This window comes from Silurus meridionalis, chromosome 5 (assembly GCF_014805685.1).
Source record: "Silurus meridionalis isolate SWU-2019-XX chromosome 5, ASM1480568v1, whole genome shotgun sequence".
NCBI lineage: Eukaryota > Metazoa > Chordata > Actinopteri > Siluriformes > Siluridae > Silurus > Silurus meridionalis.
Window position 1 is genome coordinate 24683610 of NC_060888.1, and position 14760 is coordinate 24698369.

A 14760-nucleotide genomic window follows, 5' to 3' on the forward strand; every position below is an offset into this window, starting at 1 on the left:
CTAGTTAATAAGGGAACTACGATTTGCTAATGACAAACTACTAAGTTTGGGGCATTGCACTAGTTGTTACATGAAGTACTAGTTACTGAGTAAACAACTAGTTGCTATTTACAAAAACAAATAAGTTTGGGACATAAACATTAGATATTCCTCAATCCAAGATATTACGTTTAGTGGCGTTTCTTGACTATTAACTAGTAGTCCGTGTAAGTAAACTAGTTATAGAGACTATTTATTAATTAACCGACTATTGACAAAACAATAGTTTTGTGACAGAAATATAAAATGTATTTGTTTGTCCGAAATTAAAATATCATCACATTTTTGGACTGTTCACTAGTAGCATGTGCACGTGAACTACTAGTTTATAAGGGAACTACGAGTTGCTAATGACAAACTATTAAGTTTAGGGCATTGCGCTAGTTGTTAGATGAAGTACTAGTTACTGAGTAAACAACTAGTTGCTATTTACAAAAACAAATAAGTTTGGGACATAAACATTAGATATTCCTCAATCCAAGATATTACGTTTAGTGGCGTTTCTTGACTATTAACTAGTAGTCCGTGTAAGTAAACTAGTTATAGAGACTATTTATTAATTAACCGACTATTGACAAAACAATAGTTTTGTGACAGAAATATAAAATGTATTTGTTTGTCCGAAATTAAAATATCATCACATTTTTGGACTGTTCACTAGTAGCATGTGCACGTGAACTACTAGTTTATAAGGGAACTACGAGTTGCTAATGACAAACTATTAAGTTTAGGGCATTGCGCTAGTTGTTAGATGAAGTACTAGTTACTGAGTAAACAACTAGTTGCTATTTACAAACCAATAAGTTTGGGACATAAACATTATATATAATTCCGTAATCCAAGATTTTACGTTTAGTGGTGTTTCTTGACTGTTAACTAGTAGTCCGCTAGTTATAGATGCTATTTATTATTTAACAGACTATTGACAGAACAATAGTTTTGTGACAGAAATATGAAATGTATTTGTTTGTCCAAGATTAAAATATCATCACATTCTTGGACTTTTGGTTGTTTACTAGTAGCATGTGCACGTGAACTACTAGTTATAGCTACTGGTTAATAAGGGAACTTCGAGTTGCTAATGACAAACTATTAAGTTTGGGGCATTGCACTAGTTGTTAGATGAAGTACTAGTTACTGAGTTAAATACTAGTTATTTAGCGAACAACTAGTTACTGTTTACAAACCAATAAGTTTAGGCCAAAAAATATAAAATGCATCTTTTACTAAATAAACTAGCTACTAGTTAGTAATTTAAGTACTATTTATAGCTAAGTGTTATTTATAAGTAGGGGGTGTGGGTAAATGTATGTTTGTTTAATTTGAATGTCACATTCCTGCAATCAGCTATGTTCGTTAACTAGTAACCCGTGTAAGCGAACTACTGGTTATAGTTACTAGTTTGTAAATTAACTACAAGTTACTAATGATAAACTAATAAGTTTAGGGACAAATATGAAATGTATCTGTTTCGAAATGAACTACTAGTTATAGCTACTAGTTTCAAGGTGAACCGGTTAAGTGAAGTGCTACTTATTGTCACTAGTTACTAAGTGAACTACAAGTTACTAATGACTAACTGATGTTTATTAAATTAATTATTATAATCCCAAATTAAAATAATGTTCTACAATATTGAGGTTGGGCTCAAAACTGTGCTGTTTCTGGGTACATGATTATCGTACATACAGGTGGGAACCTAATGGTACTAAATGTTCTCCAGCAGGTTGTAATATTAATACAAATTGAGGAAGAATGAGATGAAGCAAGTTTTATTTAACTCCTAGTTTTTCTTTGACAGTTAAAACATGTTTGTCTGAATCTCATTTTGCTCCAGATATGAAAATGTTTCAGTCAGAAAAGTGTGACGGATGTTTTATGCCCTCGGTTTAGTTCATGTGGAACTCTCACCTGTTGCACTACATTGAGGTTTTTATGTGCACTGGATTTTTTGGTGCTTTCATGGTGCAACACTCTGGAGGGAAATGTTTTAGAGAATTGCAAAAAAGTTGTTTCTCAAGTCTGAATCGGCGCAAGATTGATGAAATTTGTCAGGCTCTTTGCTTGCCACGATTGGGTAATTTTTTTTTTATTTTTTGTGCCCTGTCTGCAAAGAGACAGTGATAAACAATTTGGCAATTATCAAAGAATTGGTTTTCTCTCTCTCTCTTTTAACCAGATATCCAGAACATGTGACTTTTTGTTTCACATTTGACCAGCTAATCTGTACTAGTTACTAAGTGAACTAGTTATATATAGCTGCTAGATCTACAAGATATAGCTAGTTAGTAGGTGATCTACTAGCTACTAGAACTACATTATATAGCTAGTTAGTAAGTGATCTAGTTATATATAGCTAATTAGTAAGTAACCTACTTGTTACAAAATTAACTAACTGATTATAGCTGCTACTTCATAAGTTAATTAAAAGTTATGACTATCAGTCACTAAGTATTCTACTGTCATAGCTTGTAGATACCAAGTGTACTAGTATTGGAACAAGTTACTAAGTGGACTTTTACTTATAACTACTAGACATACAAGTTAAAGCTACTGTTTAATAAGTGAACTACTTCTAGCTAATAGTTACCAAGTGATTTAGTTGTAGCCAAGAGTTACAAAAGTTGAGTATTACTTAAGTTAAAGCTACTGGTTAGTAGATTAACTTCTTATAGCAACTAGTTATTAAGTGAACTTACTAACTAACTAAACTATTTGCTAATTGTTAGTTGTAGTTATTTTGTAGTTAGTTTGCGGCATCTCTTTTTCTTACTCTTGTTTTATTTAACCAGATATCCAAAACACGTGTGTATCTGGATCACTTCTCGTGGTTCAGTCGATCAGCTTCTCTACAAAAACAAATCTGCATTACATATCGGCCGTCCTGTTTTCTAAATATCGGCATCGGCCAGAGAAAACCCTGTGTCAGCCGGCCTCAAATCGAGATTATATTTAATGTTACACCAGTGTTTTTCGTATCAGGAAACCCCCGGAGTTGCCATGCTCACAGAAGACATAATGCGAGTAACAAAAGGTGGAAGCAAACCGTTTTGTTTACTAACACGTTCTGACCCTGAGGGTGAAAATCGCGCTCATTAAGCTTGCTTTTGTTTGACCGCCGAACGCAGCTCCTGGTAATTTCCCCTTGTTTACGGCGAAACAGCTGCAGTATCAACAGGTGTCTTTCTCTGCACTGCACCTCCTCCTCCTCGTTCTCCTCATCGTAAACCCTGGTGGTTGTGAACTCTGAGATCAGTGAGAGGACACCTGTCTCTGGCAGCAGTTGAACAGAGATCCTTGTAACTCGATGCGTTTAGCTGGAGGCTCTTCAGCAGAGTCGAGCTGCCACCGGTTCAGAAACGACCTGCTAACATATGTTTGAGTTGTCTGACCACATGCTTTGGCTAAAATGGCCTATATTGTAATGCTGTTATTTAAAGGATTTTTTTTCCAATTCAAGTCTGCCTCGTTCCTTTTTATAAAAAAACAGCATTAGCTCCCTCTTTAAGATTCTCAGACGTGCCTTAGAATTTCATAACCGTCTCCGTAGTTCGCGTACCCGCTCCAGGCTTCTGCAGAGTCACGTTGCTGGGACACGGTTGTGTGTGTGTGTGTGTGTGTGTGTGTGTGTGTGTGTGTGTGTGTGTGTGTGTGTGTGTGTGTGTGTGTGTGTGTGTGTGTGTGTGTGTGTGTGTGTGTCCTCCTGTCCAGACTTGTGCCATATGTTGTGCTAACATAAGAAGCTCTTGTGTGTAACTTGGCGTGCCTAATCCCTATCAGCTAACTGCAATGCTGTCACTTAATAGCTCTCAGTTCAAACGTGCACATGAATCCTTTTTATAAATCACTCAGCTGTATTTAACAACCGTATTAGTTTTGTTGCCAGGAAAGAGTGTGTTCATATTCATGATCTCCAGCATTTATTTATTTATTTATTTTTTCCTCAGGTATGGCCTTACAGGTTTTGGTCTGCCCACCGTATGCGCATCAGCCCCAGACAAGTGCCTTTAGCAGCGAGAGGACAGTGGAGGCCAGCACCTGTGTGTACCATGAGAAGCCTCCTCGCACCTACGTGGTCGGCGTGAACCTAGGCATCGCGCGTCCGACCAACATCTCCGCCCGCCCGTCTTTAAAGACAAAAGCGCAGGAGGGAGCGGGATTTTCATTACAGACTGTGGCTCCTGGAGAGCCTCGCAGAGGGAATCTTTCCTCCTACAGGTGTGTAGGAGCTGGAGGAGAGGAGGACGAGGGTGAGGAAGGGGAAAACGAGAGCAGAGGGACGTTTGACGGATGTGGGTTTGAACGCAAAAAAGGCAAGGAGCAGAGCAGGTGCGTGAGGACCATGCAGATCGTTGAGGAGCATCCTGCGCTGCCGGCCATGATGCAGAGCAACGTGAGCACCACGGTGCCCTCCAATCAGAATGTTGCCGGCACAGGGGGCGGGACAAACGATGGGGACTACCAGCTGGTGCAGCACGAGGTTCTGTGTTCTATGAAGCAGACGTACGAGGTGCTGGAGTTCCTGGGTCGCGGGACGTTCGGCCAGGTCGTGAAGTGCTGGAAGCGAGGCACCAACGAGGTCGTGGCCGTGAAGATCTTGAAGAAGCATCCGTCGTACGCGCGCCAGGGTCAGATCGAGGTGGGCATCCTGGCGCGCCTGAGCAGCGAGAACGCCGACGAGCACAACCTGGTGCGCGCCTTCGAGTGCTTCCAGCACCGCAACCACACGTGCCTGGTGTTCGAGATGCTCGAGCAGAACCTATACGACTTCCTGAAGCAGAACAAGTTCAGCCCGCTGCCGCTGAAGGTGATGCGCACCGTGCTGCAGCAGGTGGCCACCGCGCTCCGCAAGCTCAAGAGCCTCGGCCTGATTCATGCCGACCTCAAACCGGAGAACATCATGCTGGTGGATCCTCGCAGGCAACCGTACCGCGTCAAGGTCATCGACTTTGGCTCGGCCAGCCACGTCTCCAAGGCTGTGTGCTCCACCTACCTGCAGTCACGCTACTACAGGTTAGACACGTGTCCTTACATTGCCTCGTGTGTGTGTGTGTGTGTGTGTGTGTGTGTGTGTGTGTGTGTGTGTGTGTGTGTATCAAGAGAAAGAGAGAGACAGAAAAATCTGAGTGAGATACCGGATGAGGTTTTGTCTTTGTATGGTGTACAAGGTGACATGGATTTTTTTTGCAGACAATAGACCCAATATTCTATATGAGTAGAGGAACATAATGGTAGAAACGTTATATAGGATATTGGAAGGTAAGTAGAGATGGATAGATATGGATAAATAGAGGTATGTGGATAGATATGTTTATATATGAAGGTGGATGGAGAGATATAGATGGATAGCTAGATATGGATAGATATATGGATATATAGAGGTATGTGGATAGATACATTGAGAGAGAGAGAGAGAGAGAGAGAGAGAGAGGTATGTGGATAGATACATTGAGAGAGAGAGAGAGAGAGAGAGAGGTATGTGGATAGATACATTGAGAGAGATTGATTTTTTTTTCCGGCACCTAAAGTTAATCAGGTGTTTGTTACTTCATCTACTGTATAACATACGTAGCTACAGTCATCTATCAATCAACACTCAAACCGTCTGTAGTTGTTTTTTTTTTGGGATCAGAGTAGTAACAAGATCAAGCAGTTTATATCCGATGCTTCACTTCATTCGTCTCTTCTTAAGCCGAGCTGTTGCTTTTGTGGGGTTTTATTTCTCAATTTGAGGAAGTTCAGCAAAAGAAGTTTTGTAGCTTGCCAAGATTATGTAGCGCTCTCTCTCCCCTCTCTCTCTCTCTCTCTCTCTCTCTCTCTCTCTTTTTTTCCTTCTTCTCAATTCTGCAATATTTTTCTTCTGTTCTTCATTTCTGTGACGTTACCTCCTTTACTCGACTGTTGTAGTCACACCCAGACTCTTGACAATCACAGCTGTAATATTTGCTTTGAGATTTGCGAAATTAACGGCGACTCGCAGCACAATCGCAGACGTTACTAATATACGTTTTTTTTTCTTCTTCACCCAATTAGAGCTCAACATTACCGACATTTTCACCCAGACTCTTGTTTGTTTACATGCACGCTGAGCTCTAAGCCGCGATCCGTATGTTTCGGTAGCGTTCCTCACAGTCGTCTTTTCCGTCGAGGTATTTGTGTAGGCCTGCGGGCATGTTGTTGCAGCAACCAGTCATCACGTTGTGTACAAATCTGGTTATGGGACTTTTAAAGAAACAGTTTGACATGGATTGTATCAGCCTGAGAAGTTGTGCTTCAGGTTGTCCGTCTGAATCGTCCTGTTTGATATCTGTTGATATCTGTTGCTTCAGCACGATTTTCGAGTTCTTCCTCTTCCGATGCCTCTGTGATGAAACCTGCACGAACACATGGCATGGAAATAAAAAGGCCTGTTTTGGTTTGAACCACGTTCTAGTTCGAAAAAGTGTTGACCTGGAACTCATTGCAGTCTAAGATATAAGAACTTCTGCGCTGAGAAAGACGGATCCGTTTGATTTAATCGATAAATTGATTTAAACAATTGGATAATTAAAAGGTTTGTTCATAAATAATGTTTTCAAACATGGATTCAGTTTTATATGTATGGCGCTTTTAACAATCGGGAGTGAAGAGGATGGAACGGAAGAAGAAATGAGTTTATTAGAGCGACAGCACATGTAGGACGTTTTGGAGTCGAGGTGAGGGAGGTGAGATTGAGATGGTTTGAACATGTGCAGAGGAGGGACATGGGGTATATCAGTAGGAGAATGCTGAGGATGGAGCCACCAGGAAGGAGGAAAAGAGGAAGACCAAGGAGGAGGTTTATGGATGGTGTGAGTGAAGACATGCATGTAGTTGGATTTAAAGAGGCAGATGTTGAGGACGGAGTGATATGGAGAAGGAGGATTCGCTGTGGGAGAAGCTGAAAGATGATCGAGAAACTTTGAAAGGAACCGTCCTCATCTGGGTGGCACCAACTGTCCATTCATTAATAATTTTTTTAGTTTTTACATTAATTGTATTCATTTTTTTCCCCTCTCCACTACATGCATTACGACATGGCGACGCCTCCTTTACTTATTCAGGTGTTTAAACCGGCCAGAGGACATTATATTTTGTTACGTCAGAGAGAACAAGAGCAATCTTTGTAAGCACACAGACGTGACCTTTACGCGGTTCGGTTATCAGCTGTAACGGATAAAGAGGAACTGGGTGCTTCTCTCTGCAGTTTAAATGGCACCAGTGATGTTTTTTTATTATTTTTTTTTTTGTACTTTGGCACCTGTGAATGTAGCTGTTGTGTGTTTTGTGCACTGGTCTCGTGTGTGTGTGTGTGTGTGTGTGTGTGTGTGTGTGTGTGTGTGTGTGTGTGCGCGCACTCCTATTGCATTTTCCACACAGGACTGAGTCACACTGACACACATTGAAAGATTTGTAGCCCTACATTAATTAGACTGATGTAGAATCATGAGATCTCATGCTGAGAGATTGCTATGTGAATAAACGTCAGTACTCGTCTTTCTCTCTCTCTCTCGCTCTCAAAGCACAGATTTTATCGTTTTTTTCTTTGTCCCCAACCTCAGTAATCTTGGCTATTTCTTTTTCTTTCAAAGATTTGGTTTGTTCCATAGTTTCCCCCTTCGGTCGTGCTCTGAGGAGAGTTTGCGGTTGGTGTTTTACAAATACATGGTTACAATAATAACCAGGCACACGGGAACAAGACATTCTGCTCCGTGCATTTCCTTTTTTTCAATGATTTATTATAAAAAATTTTGCAGCAAGGGAACGTTTTGCTACTAATATCGATCTAGTACAAACAAAATGTTGTACATGTACCGAATAACAGTTTGGATTATCAAACTATAAAATATAGACACCGTTTAAATTCCGGATTGCGCTTGAGTGTTACTTTATCTTTAGGTGTTACATTTTATTTATTAAAAAAATATATATACCGATTGCATGTAGTGAATTAAATGTTGCAGCCTCTCCTTGAGCTCTGTTCAGCACTGCATGTCTATGGGTTGCGAAACCAAAGTACACAGTGACTGTGCTGCTGACAAAGCAAACTAGTGTTGCGTTACAAAATCACACACTCGTTCACCGCTTGAGGCTCCTCTTACGGTTCTGGGTTCAGCTCGAAAACCGGATCGGGAGGAAATGTTTAGGCTCCTAGTGGATCCGGAGGCCACGCCTCCTTCATCTAGGACGGGTCAATATGGCTCGTTTGCGTTCGAACGAGGCGCGGCATCAAAACAATGCAATCTCTTTCACAGTGAATGATTCACAGGATCGTCTGAAAACCCTTTTCCACTCGAGCTCTTAATATCATACCGCGTAGTCAAGCGCCAAGGGTGCGGAAAGCTACGCGTCGTTACGGCGACCGTGGTGGAAGCGAGATAAGTTCTATCTATTTTCACACGACTAAACCACTCCCTTCTCAGTGAATTAAAAAGAAAACGCAGCGTTCCTGCGTCACTCGAGTCCGAATCGGGAATGTGTACTTTTGTGAAAAGCGTATATATTTTTTTTTCTTCTCTGTGTAATTAAATTTTACGATTAAACCAGCAAACCGTTGCGTATCTCATCAGGAGAGAATTCCAAAACCACTTGCATGTCTGAAGTGCAGAACAATAACACGGCACAAGTCAAACAAGGATTGCGACATTATTTTAAACCTAAAAGAAAAGCGAGTAATTACATCTATAGAGGTATTAAAGTAAAAAAAAAAAAACAGGTGCTAAATGAGTTTTTGGGTGTTTTTGTCCTGAAAACGAATGATCTTCAGTATGCAAATGTCGTGCAGACTGAGTGGAAATTGGTACCAGTACCAGAATTTCCTTCTTTTTGCCCAGAGAGTCCTTTCACACTCTCGCACTCGCACGCATATCTGGCTGGCACGAATGTAGGGCATGTGTGTTAGTGTTCTCCACAGTCACCATGTCATGACAAGCCGAGCGTTGTGTTACAGCAAGCACGCAGCTACGCCTCCAGGAAGTGAACCCGATCGTCGCCTCGGAGCTCATGTGTCGCACAAAAGGCGTTTTTTTTTCTTTCCTATTCTCAAAGTTCTCACTGTTCACACAATGGAATAAACTTCTGATTTTTTTTTTATGTCGTTTTCACTTTTATTCTTTAAAAACGGTGGAAATTTTTACATTGAAACGTGTCTAAATGCACCATGTTTGAGTTGCTCTCGAGGTTTCAGAATGCCTCCAGTGCAGAAAAGGTTGAATTCGGCCTCAAGGACTCGATTTTTACGACTTTATAAGTGATCTAAAGGAATATGAAAGTAAACACAGGTTAACTTTCATCTGCCTTTTTTTTTCAGCTCTGCGAAACAGTGCATTATTCAGCGTGTTTCTCAGGTTAGCACGTGTAAGTTTCCGTGTAAACTGAGGTGAATGCTTGAATATCACTTAATGGTACTTCCTTCCTTAAGTTTTTTTATGTAGTAATATCGTAGCTATATTTTACATGCAAGCTGCAGATCAGAGGAAACTCTCACAGTTCTGGCGCAACGACGGCTAGTCAGCGTTTTCAGATGATGGACAGACATACGGACGTTCTCTCTGAGGAAAATAGTGGGAGATGCAAATAAATCTTTTCAAGAAGTCCGACTTCCTTTTGTCTTCGGGTAGAAAATGTCTTACTCTTGAAATGATCTTCTTCTTTCAGCTGCTCCCATTAGGGGGCGCCACAGCGGATCATCCGTCTCCATACCCCCCCATCCTCTACATCTGCCTCTTTCACACCGACTACCTGCATGTCTTCCCTCACCACATCCATGAACCTCCTCCTTGGTCTTCCTCTTTTCCTCCTTCCTGGTGGCTCCATCCTCAGCATTCTCCTACTGATATACCCCATGTCCCTCCTCTGCACATGTCCAAACCATCTCAATCTCACCTCCCTCACCTTGTCACCAAAACGTCCTACATGCGCTGTCCCTCTAATAAACTCATTTCTAATCTTGTCCATCCTTGTTTAACTCTTGAAATGATATTGTATCAAAAACGAGAGATCATAGAAACATGCGATTTTTCGTTGCGCCGCTGTGATAGAAGATGAATCACTCGACGAATTGCAGGACCACTCGCTGTATACTTTCATTCGGCCTACTTCTATAGCATGTCTCGCCGAGGAACCGTTGTGCGGTTTGTGCGTTAGCAGAGACGGGGCGTGTGAAATGTGGCGAGTCTGAGTTGTCAAGATAATGAGGAAACCGCTGTAAAAGAGTACAGTTAGTTCTACTTTGGGGTTTTTTTGTTCTTGTTGCTGCTGCTTACGAAGGACACAAAACCGGACAGATTCATGCGGTAAAGGTCCGCGAAGTCGCGCTCACAGATTCTTTTAAAACGCAGCCAAACTTTGTTTTTTTTCTTTCTTTTTTTAGACCCCGTCATCCAAGAGTATAAGAGCAGCAAAGGAACGTCAACAGAAGACGTGACCGATAATAAAGCAGTCCGCCAAATTCAATTGTGTTTACACACCGATATTTTAGCTTTTAGCGAGTATACATCTTGTGTTCTCCTGATTGACACGTTTCGGGTCTGATCATCTTCTCGGCTCTGGTTGTGGGGGAACGTTGCGTCAGCTATATATGGTTCTAATGGCAAAAGCTTCTAGACTCTAATCGTATCCATCTGCATAGACGACTCTGAAAGTGTAAGAAAGAATTTTCCAAAAAAAAATTCAAGAAAATTTTTCAAAAATGTTTATTTTTTTGTGTGCCGAATTGTACATGTTTTCGACGAGGTTCGGCGCTGGTTCTTCTGCGAGCTGTTAAGGCGCAATCGCCGACGCTCAATGCCGTTCTATGTTTAACGTAACGACGCTGTGATAGCGTTGTACGGCAACAGCTCTGTTTTTCCTCCTGTACCTGATAAGCAAGTTTTCCATCTCTCTGCACAGCAGCTGTTGATTCCTGATATGGAAGAGTTCAAAGTGTTTGTGTGCTGTTATATATAAAAAAAAAATGGTGCTTGCGACTGTTTTAAAATAAGCTGCAGGCTGTTTGTTGGTATGGCGATTTGAGAGAGAAAAAAAAAAAAACGTGCACGGTTTCAGAAATCTGAAGTGTGTGACTCTAAAGGTATCCAGGAGATAACCGGGGCTGTGCATACAGACCTGACATGTGCTATGAACGTTTTTTTTGAGCGTCCACTGTTTTAAAACCGTTCCGCTTTGCTTAGTGTTTTAGAAGTTCGAAGTTAAATCTTGTTCACTCTGATGTAAAGGCCGACGCATAGCGATAAAGAGAATGTCTATTTATGTCTCGCCGGACCAAACCTGAGCACGGAAGACTAAGTGTTTAGAGAACTTTCTTTGTGCTTCCAAAATTTGGTTAATGATGTCATGGAAATGCTGCGTTGGCGCAACTTTTGTGCACGCTTTACATGCGTTCGTTGTCTAATATTATGATATAACAAAACTTAGTTTGATTACATTAGTCAGGATTTCAGCACCAAATTTTAATTCAGTGTATTGAGTGCCTACAGTAAATTAAAAGACCTTTTACAGAAGACGTGTGTTATACGTATTTAACATTATTTCCTGGTGAAGGCTAAATATGCTGTGTGATCTTGAGAAGAGAACTTGATGTCCGTGATCCATCGAACACTCCACAAATTGCAGTCAAGGATGGAGAATCCAGTCAGTATCTCTTTCGAACTGCTGCCAATGTCGGGAAATGAAAATGCTATCTGCTTTCTTCTACATACTTGAGCTCACAGGTGGCTCTGATTGGCTAGTTTTGCTCTGACAAGGGAAGAGGGAGGCCATTTTCGGTTTTCCGGCTTCTTTTCATGAGTAGCTCCGGTAATGTCAGGATTGGAATTTGCAAAGGGTGAAAGCTTTTCCTTCACACCACTTAGTTAATATAATGCCAATAGTGGTGCGAATCCTCAGAATTAAAAGTAAAGTGAACATTTTTACAAACGCAGCATCAGCAGATTTGGAATGCGTCTCAGCTTCAGCGATTTCTTTTCGGTTAGTGTTTCCTGCTGACTCCGTTTTCGCCTTGTGGCTCAGCATGTCTTAACACTTATAACAATCCGTCGTATGTTTAATCTGATTACTGTTTACAGTACTACGGTGATTACTGATAAGTCACCTCACGACTACCAACACGTCCGTGTGACTCATGCGATCTCCTCGCCGCTGTTTTCGCTTTGGCTTTGGCGCTGAGCGTGGTATTGCTCGTGAAACCTTCAACGCATCAGTGCGTATTTCTGTGTTACAGTTCACAAGTGGTCAATTTGGACGAACAGTCACTCGGTAATAATTTACTAGTAAAATCTTCTTAACTCTGCATCTCTAATGCAAATTTTGTAAAGGTCACATAGTTACGTTATGAAATCTAATGCTGAATGTGACTTTACCGAGCCTGCGGAAACACCTAGTCTTTTATGGTGTTTGATACACAGGAATGTTCCTTTTGTTTCTATGCAACAAACTAGTGAAAGGCAGGAGAGAACTGGAAAGTGAATGAAGAAAGTTCTATGAACAGATGAGTTCAAATTGGACAATTATGGTTCAAACAGGCGAACTTGTATAAAAGAGAGTACAGGGAGTAGACGTTTGCCTCACACCCACAGACATCCATGGAGGTGGAAGATTAATGGTTTGGAAGGCAAATGAGTACACAAACATGGCTGCCATTCTATACTTCACCATCATGCAATTCCATGTGGAGTGTTAAAGATCATGGAACAAAAAGGGCCTGCCCATTCACTGCACCTTAATACTATTGAACTGCTCTGGGATGAAGGTCAGAAAGACATTTGCACATTGATACATTTTGCTTTGGTCAAAGTAAATCTTCCTACTATAAAAATTACGTATGTTCAATAGAAAAGACTGGGTGTTTCCAAACCTTAGACAGGCCCTGTATTAATTCTAGGAATAAATGTGCTCATATGTTACACGAGCTGCGTTTTTAGAGTCGCACTTCAAGTCTGTGGAATTTCTGACATCTTTGCGCTGAAGAGTCTCTGTTCAGATTCCTTTCCTTGTGTGGGTTTCTTTCAGAATGATGATCCTTGCAGGCCTCGTTATGGAATTCATGCCAGGTGAAAAGCACATGGCGTGTGCTGTAGTGTCCCTGCGAAATATACAAAGTTTAAGGATCATCATTGAGTACCGTTTGTTCCCGGACGATTTTTTCCACTGTTACTTCTTAGTGCTTAGAACAGATAGCTGTCTCCGTCTCCACATGGGGCACCTTCATCTGCTTGAGATACAGAGAGGCAAGTCATTTCTAACATCAATGCAGAAACAACAGTTCTGCTTTCCCTTTAGGCAATTCCACATTGAGTGGCCTGTGGTACTGTCTGGATTTGCCTCAAATTCAACTTCAAGACCTCATAAACGCGGACAAACGTTCGTTCGCACCTGACAAAACCGCTAAATGTTTCACTTCCGCAAGCAGTTGCTTTTTTTCCCTTTTTTTTAATGCTGTAAAGTAATGTACTTCCCGTCATTGGAACTAAAAGGGAACCGACCTAATCAGTGCCTGAGCAAATCCATTGGCATGCTCTCGAGATGAAACACCAAGTGTGAACTCTAAATCTTGAACTCTAAATGTCTGGCCTCATTCCGATTTCTACAATCGCTTCAGGAATTGGATGTATCCGTGGCAAAAAGAAAATAGAGAGAGAGGCTTTTACTTGTCATAAGTACAGTGAAAACTCTTTCTTTGTATGTCAGAGCACCGGGTCAGCCATGATACTGCGCACCTGAAGCGCTCATTAAGTGGCATTTTGGCGATACTGGGGCTTGAACACCTGACCTTCTGATCGGTAAACCAGAGCCGTAACCACTGACCTACCACTTTTCGAATGAAGCGTAATAACTTGATGTCTCTTTCGAATTCATTTATCCTACACAGGTTCTCATATTCCCCTTTATAGCCAGCTGAAACTAAAGCCCGGTCCTCTTAATCTTTCCATGACGGCTTAGCGTAGCATCTGAATTAAGGCTAAGATAGGGTTACAGGATTTGTCTCACGCTATTCAGGTTCGTCTCCTTCTGTGCTGATTGCCTTTTTGGTGCACAGTTTCAGCTTTTAATTTTCTGTACGGTGTTTTTGCTGACTCGGCGCTCGGCATGAGCACAGATACCTATGCTGAGTATTCGGTGTAATGATTTGGTCTTTGTGGCTTAAAAGGTCTTGCAGTAAATCCACATATGTTGTCAGGTTTATTTCTATAGCGCTTTTCACAACAGACATTGTCTCAAAGCAGCTTTACAGAATGTACAGTTAAGGTGAACGGTGTGTATTTATCCCTGATGAGCAGCCGTGGCGACTGTGGCAAGGAAATGGTGAAATCAAGAGTGTGATTTATAAATCTTTAAACAATACAGAACACTGGAGAGTGTGAACTAACATGAGCACTGGAGTGTGTGATTGAGTAATGTTCTTTCTTCTGTCTTTTACAGTCATTTGTGGTTATAAAACTAGGAGCTACTGAGCAACTCATAAAATAGCTCAGCATTTGAGATCATCACAGATCCAACACCAGCTTTTCCATGCCAGAGCCTTTAAACACTCAAGGAGGTCCAATGTCAAAACTCCACATATATATAGTATATAGTTTTGTTTCTAAATGTGATCGTGAACTGCATAATCTTAAAGAAGTTGCAAATTTCCCTCTAGTACATCAAAGTTTTTTTTTTTCCCTTCCGTTTATTGGAAAAGGCAAAAAAGTGTTTAAGATCTGACAG

General features: G+C 41.2%; 1 protein-coding gene across 4 annotated transcripts in view; it reads left to right on the forward strand.

Annotated features, from left to right (window-relative positions):
- The window catches only part of hipk3a (homeodomain interacting protein kinase 3a), a 39309-nt gene that overhangs the window by 1030 nt on the left and 23519 nt on the right, over nt 1-14760 (forward strand). For all 4 annotated transcript variants that reach the window (XM_046849177.1, XM_046849178.1, XM_046849180.1 and 1 more), the window contains exon 2: nt 3987-5052. In XM_046849177.1, the coding sequence (XP_046705133.1) occupies nt 3989-5052 (1064 nt within the window). In that variant the 5' untranslated portion in view covers nt 3987-3988. The remainder of the gene's footprint in view (nt 1-3986; nt 5053-14760) is intronic.